General features: G+C 48.0%; 1 protein-coding gene across 3 annotated transcripts; it reads right to left on the bottom strand.

Moving 5' to 3' along the window:
* Nucleotides 1-848: 848 nt before the first annotated feature.
* Nucleotides 849-6,943, bottom strand: LOC123144927 (WD repeat-containing protein 44). Of its 3 annotated transcripts, none has more exons than XM_044564198.1 (7): nt 5,179-6,943; nt 2,862-2,952; nt 2,603-2,760; nt 2,462-2,513; nt 2,205-2,287; nt 2,028-2,132; nt 849-1,791 (listed from the first exon to the last, which is right to left on the bottom strand). In XM_044564198.1, the coding sequence occupies exons 1-7, from the start codon at nt 6,514-6,516 to the stop codon at nt 1,609-1,611; spliced, it is 2,010 nt and encodes a 669-aa protein (XP_044420133.1). In that variant the 5' UTR covers nt 6,517-6,943; the 3' UTR covers nt 849-1,608. The 3 variants fall into 3 exon arrangements, with proteins under 3 accessions (XP_044420133.1, XP_044420132.1, XP_044420134.1); XM_044564197.1 differs by having other exon boundaries at nt 2,028-2,121; XM_044564199.1 differs by having other exon boundaries at nt 2,028-2,111.
* Between the last annotated feature and the right edge of the window lie 310 nt (nt 6,944-7,253).

Raw genomic sequence — 7,253 nt, 5'->3', positions numbered from 1 at the left:
TCCCGTTGTAACGTACGGGCCCTTTTGCTACTACATGGGGATGGCACCCCGCGCCCGAGCCACGAACTAGCTGCGTCGCGCCGCTTCATAAGCTGGCCGGGCAGCGCCGGCTCACGCCGCCCCGCGCCTGCTTGCGCCGGGCTACTGGATTTGGAGGGCAGGGCGAGGTTGCTACTACTCGGGCATGTGCCGCCGCCCCGCGCCTGCTCGCGCCGGGCTACTGGATTTGGAGGGCAGGGCGAGGCTGCTGCTACTGGGCATGTGCTCGCTACGATGGTGGTGGTGCTCGTCGCCGCTGTCCTGGCCGGGTCGTTGTGTATTACCTCGCCACACGCCACACGCCGCACACCAAATGTTTGATAAAATGTCTGAGAAAATAGAGGTCAACCTTGCGGCTAGCGCGCTTCCGTATCAATCTCCGGACCTCTGTGTGGACGTAAAACACGGACACTTGCGAAGAGATAGTATACTCCTACAGGTTAGCGTTGGAGATGCCCTAACCGACTCAGCCAGAGGGTTTCAGCGGCTATAAAATTTGCTCTGTAGCCTGCGCCTGCGGTTACGTCTGATGACATTTCGCTTCTCCTGAAACTGAATGTTGAACACAGTAGATGATGCGTCGTTGACAAGTAGGCTCATTTTGAGAGCGGGCAGTGCAGGTACTACCCAGTTGCGAACTCAATACATGGTAGAAATGAACGAACAAGTATATCAAGACTCATATAACTTCAGATAAAGCAATAAAAGAAAATGCCTTTCATGGAATGGTCTAAAAGCTACAGTAAGATAATTTTCCACTTCTACCTACATTCAGAGGAAAGGAAAGCCAGCAGAACGATCTGTCACCCTATGTGTAACTCTTTTGATTTTCTCATTTCTGTAGCACTGAGATTTTTCTTTCTTACAAAAAATATATAATATAAAGATGAGAAAAATGGAAAGGGCGAACAGACAATTGCTACAAGGTCGAAGCTGCTGGGTGAGAGGAGCACGATATCACTCCAACCAGCTGACAGCCGTCACTCTAGGGCTTTACTTTCATGTACAATTTAGAGTAAATGAATGTCATACCGAATCGAAGTAGCTGAGCCCTGACAATATGTTAGTCGAAGATTCCGAAACTCTGAAGCAGGCGCACCAAGGAGCAACCTCAGTCAAATCCTTCAGTGCTGTGCAACTCACCCGTTATCTCCATCTATGTACACAAAACTACAGTCCTGCAATGCAATGTCTACGATACGGGTACTCAGATCGATGTTATACTTGGAAAACCGAAGTTCTGATATGTTCTGATTTGACCATCATGGCCTGCTGTCACGATCACTAAGCCCCAGGCCGGCGGACTCGGAGCTTGATCAACATCGCCGGGATGGGTTGTATTAGACTTGGGGCTTTGTTTTGTTTTTGTCATCAACTCTTCGGGCCAAGTCGCGCCATTGTTACATAAATTGTTGCTCTGGTCCTGAACAGCAGGAATCTCGTCCTCTTTAGCAGGTTCAGATCCAAGTACATGACCATTACCAGCCACACTGTCCAGGTTATCTTGCTTCCTGGAGATAGCTCTATTAGTCATTCTGGCGCCGGCACAAGGCCAAGCAACAGCAACTGTTACTCTCTCGCAGCGGAAGTTCTCATGGGTATTTGTGACAGGAACAATGTTCTTCTTTCTGCTTGGTTTGGAATCATCACTGTATCTCCAGATATATACACGTGAATCCTCACTCGCAGAAATAATGTACCTCCCGTTTGCAGCTGAACAAGCTGAGATTTGGCTGCTGGTGTTCTGAAACCCTGAAAAACGATAATAGTAACCAACTGGCAGAATAGAAAAAGGTTCATTTTCTTGAAAGTTGAAACAGATAGCGAGTGTTGTAAAGGGAAAGATTGTGTGGAAGTCAGGCTCATCAACAGTACGCACGGGATGGGGTCGGTGGATGCGGTGCTATTGGACCAAACCAATTGTCACAGGAAGCCGAATCAATATGATATGCACCAATGTGGACATTACCAAGCTCAGTATTACCTACCTTTAAACTTGTGAAGTAGTTCGAAGCCATCAACAACTCGGATTCTTGAGTCCGCAGATGTGACAATGACCTTTGAAGAACTTCCTGGGATAAACTATTGAGGAACTATCATTCAGTGTCAGTACATAATGGAACAGAACAAATATCTCAAGTATGCCAGGTGCTTGAGATAAGTACCTGGAATCCTGTGATTTTCTTCTGACTGGATCTCTTTTTCTTGAGTTGCAGGTCAATTTGTTTCTTGTAACAAAGCATATTATCTAGTCACAAAATATAAACATGTTAGGCATGTAAAACATATAAACTTCAGTTTGCACAACTGGATAACAACAGCGAATGCAATCTTTAGATAACAGCACTAGCCGAGTCCTCAGAAAAAAAGGGGTCACAGCAGCAAAATAATGCAACTAAACGAGAGAGGGACAGATATATACCAGACGTGTCATACACGTGGCAATTGCCCTTGTGGGAGCCAATGAGTGCACTCTGCAGAAAATATAAAAACGTGTTAGAATGAACATGCAATAAGCCAATAAACCCTGTTGACCAATTTAGAACTATGAAATAAGTCAAACCTGTCCATCGGGGGAATAACATGCGGCAGTAATCATTTCATGTAGATCAACCCAATCAACAATTTCACGTTTCGGTATACTCCAGATTCGAACCTTCTCATCCAGAGAACCACTAATGAAGTATCTATCATCAACAGGGTTGAACTGGATGCAAGTCACTGAATGAAGAAATGATATGAGAAATTTCAGGACAGTGCTATCAGTGCATTTAATCGCACATGGAGAGAAATCTTCTGAAAACATAGTTCTTAGTTCTTACCATAGTCACTGTGGGAGAAGGATTTCAAACAGTAAGTGCTTGACATGTGCCACAACCGTACAGTTTTATCCATTGATGATGAAAGCAAGTACTGCACATCAGTTACAAAAGGAAGCTCAGGGACTGGAATAACTGGTAACAAAAATAAACCATAACAAATTGTGCTGCTACATTCCTAGAATTATCGTTTGGATAAGTGATTATATCAGAGGTCCCTGATTTCAAAATTAGCTTGGAATGCATTAACTTCAATAATAAGTCAACATTGTAGATGGAATCGATTAATTTGCAAATTCAGTATTCGTCTTTCATGCAGCAGATTCCCCCAATAAATTGTTGAATGTGCCTTTTGTCACATGGCTACAAATTTAAGGGCATATAAACCTAGTTTGAACTTTTGGGACCAAAGTAAATCCAGGTGCATATTGAAGGATCTCTATGATGCAATATATTCAGAAGCAAAATGTCCTTCGCATATTTATCTATTTATTAAAGTACTCGGAAGAGATTCCTAGAGTTTCTTGCATAGAAACCTGAAAATACATGTTCAGGTTCTGTACAATGGACGGCAGCTTGGGCTAGCAAATTGAATTTACAATGATATGGATAGCATGGTAGATAATTCAGCTAGCGAGTAATTTTTTTGGGCGAGATGGCCAATGTCCTAGTTAGTACTATATTATATAACGCACTGCAAGCTGAATTTCAATTGAAATTACACACCATGCTGAGTTGGCGCTAAACACAAATTTAGATATGCCAAGGAAGTATACATAGTCAGGAAACCTGAGTTAAGTAGACAAGTGATGGAGTAATTAACCAGCGGTACTTTAACGCTATTGCCAAGAAATATTATTTTTATCAATTTTCTCTTCTCTGTGTGCGTGTTTCCACACACTCAGGTGTGCAAACGGGTGCGGGTGTGGTCGCGAATATTTTTTGGACAAGATGGCCAACGTCCTAATTAGTACTAAACTATAACACACTGCAAGCTGAAGTTCAATTAAAATTGCACACCATATACAATTTGCGCTATAAATGTAAATTTAGAGATGTGAAGGAAGAATAAATGACCAAGAAACCTGATTGATGATGGAGTAATTAACCAGAGGTACTTAAATAATATTTCCGAGAAAATCATCATTTATCCTTTTCTCTTCTTTTGTGTGTGAGTGCGTGTATCCGTGTGTGGTGGTCAGAAATTCAGAATGGCCGAAGTAATATGCAACTGCACACAGTTGCCTCTTTGCTGGCACCACCCCCGCTCACAGCTTAAAGAAGCTCATAATAGTTTTTCGGAATCTGATCTTGTGTCACTGATGAAGGTTTGACAACTCTCCTCTCACTCTCTATCCAAGCAAACAGTGCAAAATTTACATGTCTCTCATCCCAGTGTCCTGGCCCTAGCCAATCCACTTTTAAATTTGACATGGAGTAAAACAAAGTGCTTCAATAAATGGAACCAATTGGAACAATAGATACATAATAAATAATGCAATTTGCTAGAGCTCAAGGGTTTGCATGTGTTGGTTCTCATTAAGTCTTAATGTGATAAATGAACAAGAAATAATGCAAACAGCGAACCAACATTGCAAAACTGACGAGACAAGGTTCGTAACTGCTTATACTCTTCATCGAACCTTGTTAAATTTATATGATGTAGTCTTCCAGCTAGGCTCTGGACATAATTATTTTCAAATAATTCAACAGATTAATGTGTATTTGTTATGTATGTGTAGTACATGACCCAGCACCAAGTTAGGGACAAGATCCTCATATTTTATCAATTAAGAAGAATCCAAATATGATAAGATAGAGAGTTCAAATCTCACATCCATCTTGTGGATCAATTAAGTCATCCTATACAATTGGACTCTCGTACACCTCTGATCAAGCCAGAAAGTAGAAGAACAGTTCTTCTACCTAGCCCCCGGGGTGGCCACAGTCTCTACCTCTCTCAAAAGTCCTAGTTCATAAGTCTTTTGCTTCAACATCAGATTGCCTAATCCTGAACCAGCTAGATTTACATTTCTAATACCAGCATTGTACACCAGATCAGGATGCCAACTTGACAAGGTAAGACAACGTGGTGTCCCTAGTCTGGTTTTCCATTTCTAAATACAGAAATGTACTCCCTCCGTAAAGAAATACTAGACTTTTTAGATCACTAGAGAGGGAGTAGTTATTATCTAATCACTGGGACTATTGTCCATTCTGAACTTCATTCTACTTAAAGCACATTCTGCATCTCAAGTTTACACTCAAAACTAGTATTCACACATTGAATTGAAGCAAGACTACAACGTGTTAGCTTTACCTGAGATTTGGACCAGCAGAGATCAAGCACATCCTTTAAATGCCCTGCGAAGGTTATAACAGGCTTCTCAGACAGTGCAAACACATGCTCTGGCACCATCAGCTGGTCTGAGCCCCCAGATCTCCGACTGTGCAGATCCTTTGCCGGCAGCTTCTTCTCCCAATGGCTGCCCTCTGTAGCAACAGATGCTAACATTGGCTCCGGTGACTCATCACATACCATGGCAGCGAAAGGATTGCAGGTCCCATTATCTTCCACCTCCCTCTCCTCCTTCATCATTCCAGAGTGCAACACCTCCCAAACATGGATCACGCAATCCTCTCCAGCAGTTGCAAGGTATCGCCCATCAGGACTAAACTTGATGCTCCAGATGGACCCTTTGTGCCCATGTATCTGCTGGTTCATGAACAGGCCAGTGAGCTCCTTGTATGACTTGCCGTTGTGCCGCACCTTGACACGGTCTGGACCATGGCGTGCAACACCATCCTGGCTGTCTTCTGTAGCCGAGCTGGAGTGGCGGCCACCCTTCTCTGAGGACGTGTCCTTATCGTCGCCGCGGCGGTCACGTGAATAGGTGACCATGGAGCCAGCCGCACTGCGGATGGTGTGGAGCCAGCTGCTGCGCCGCCTAGAACGTGCCCCGCCATTGCTGGAGCCGGAGCTGGACCTCTCCATGGGGGTGGAGGCGCCACTTTGGGAATTGGAGTTTGGGTTGGAGTTGGTGACGCTTTGGCGGCGCATGAGCTCCTGGACGATGGGGGAGCGGCCGATGAATAGCTCGAACTCCTCCACGGTAAGTTGGCGGCCGGTACCAACCTCGCGGAGCCCGGACTCCTCCCTCACCACGAACTCGCTGCCGTCGTCGAGGTTCCTGATCAAGCAGCTTGGGTCCTCCTCGACCGCCTCCAGCGTGGCACTGGCATCTGATGCGTCGGACGAGGTGGGGCGCAAACGGCCGCCTCCAACCGGAGGCTTCGCGGTGGAGGCCCCGTCCGATCTGGACCGCGAGACGGGAGAAGCCGGCCGCGGTCCCACATCGTCGTAGGAGGCGGATCGGCCCATCTCGAATCGCGCGAGGGAAGGGTCCCCCGCGAGCCCCATCAGCTGGAGCAGGCGGTGGCGGCGCTCCTGGATGGGCGCCGGCTGGGAGGTCCAGAGGTCGAGCGCGGCGGCATCGTAGCGGCGGCTGCGGCGCGGGAGGTCGCCGCCGTCGTCGTCCGAGGCGGAGGCGGAGGTGGAGGAGGCCGAGGAGGAGAGGATGCGGTCGAGCGACTCGTAGAAGAGCTCCTCCGTGTCCTCCTCCCCCTCCTCCCCCAGCACCTCGTCTTCCACGCTCATCGCGCCGCCGGCATTGGCCGCTGCCGCGGAGATCGGGGCCGCGCGCGCGCCCGGGGTGCTCGAGGAATTGCGCGACAGTGGGAGGGGGCGGCGTGGGCGAGGCGAGGGGGGGGGAAGGGGAGGGATGGCGAAGTCGTAGCAGCAAAGTGGCGTCAGATCCAGCAGTTGGCCACTCCCTGCCGCGCGCGACAGCTTAATCGCGACCCGCTGTTGCCTCCCTCCTCCCTGATCCTCTCCTTTCCTTTCCCCCGCCGTCTTACTTAAGGGTGGTTGGCGCTCGCGTCGCCGTCGCTGCTGTCCTCGCGGTAAAATGTCCTCTCCTCTCCCTCACCTGCGCTCATGGTGGTGATGGTGGTGCGGTGTCGTTACTGCCTGCCGGTTTCTACTGTGTAGTGTGTGTACTGCCCGGTGGTAACTGGCGGAGGCAGAGGCAGAGGCGAAGCGTTCTCCGCTCGGGACGGGCGAGTTAAATTCGGGTGCCGTCGGGGCCAACCTGGCAGTGAGGGAGTAAATTTTGTTCCGTCCGGTCCGACAGGGGTAACAACCGCCCGCGCCGTTTCCGATCGCAGCCGTGTCGCTGGTGTTTTTATGACGCCGCTCTGTGGACAAGGCGACGAGATGATTGCATTCACGGCTCGCCGTAGCAGTAGTACAATTGTTTTGCCCTTCCTTTTTGTGCGGATGCTATGCGCCGGTCGACCGGCCCAAATTTCGGCCGATCGCGGTGCTGCCATGTT

The sequence above is a fragment of the Triticum aestivum genome, chromosome 6D (assembly GCF_018294505.1).
Source record: "Triticum aestivum cultivar Chinese Spring chromosome 6D, IWGSC CS RefSeq v2.1, whole genome shotgun sequence".
Lineage (NCBI taxonomy): Eukaryota > Viridiplantae > Streptophyta > Magnoliopsida > Poales > Poaceae > Triticum > Triticum aestivum.
This window is presented reverse-complemented; position numbering and strand designations above follow the sequence as displayed.

Coding starts and splice junctions, on each gene's coding strand:
- LOC123144927 (XM_044564197.1), bottom strand. CDS start 6,516: ATGAGCGTGGAAGACGAGGTGCTGGGGGAGGAGGGGGAGGAGGACACG. Junction 2,761..2,861: donor CTTCTCCCACAGTGACTATG/GTAAGAACTAAG, acceptor TTCTTCATTCAG/TGACTTGCATCCAGTTCAAC. Junction 1,792..2,027: donor ACTACTTCACAAGTTTAAAG/GTAGGTAATACT, acceptor ATCGTTTTTCAG/GGTTTCAGAACACCAGCAGC.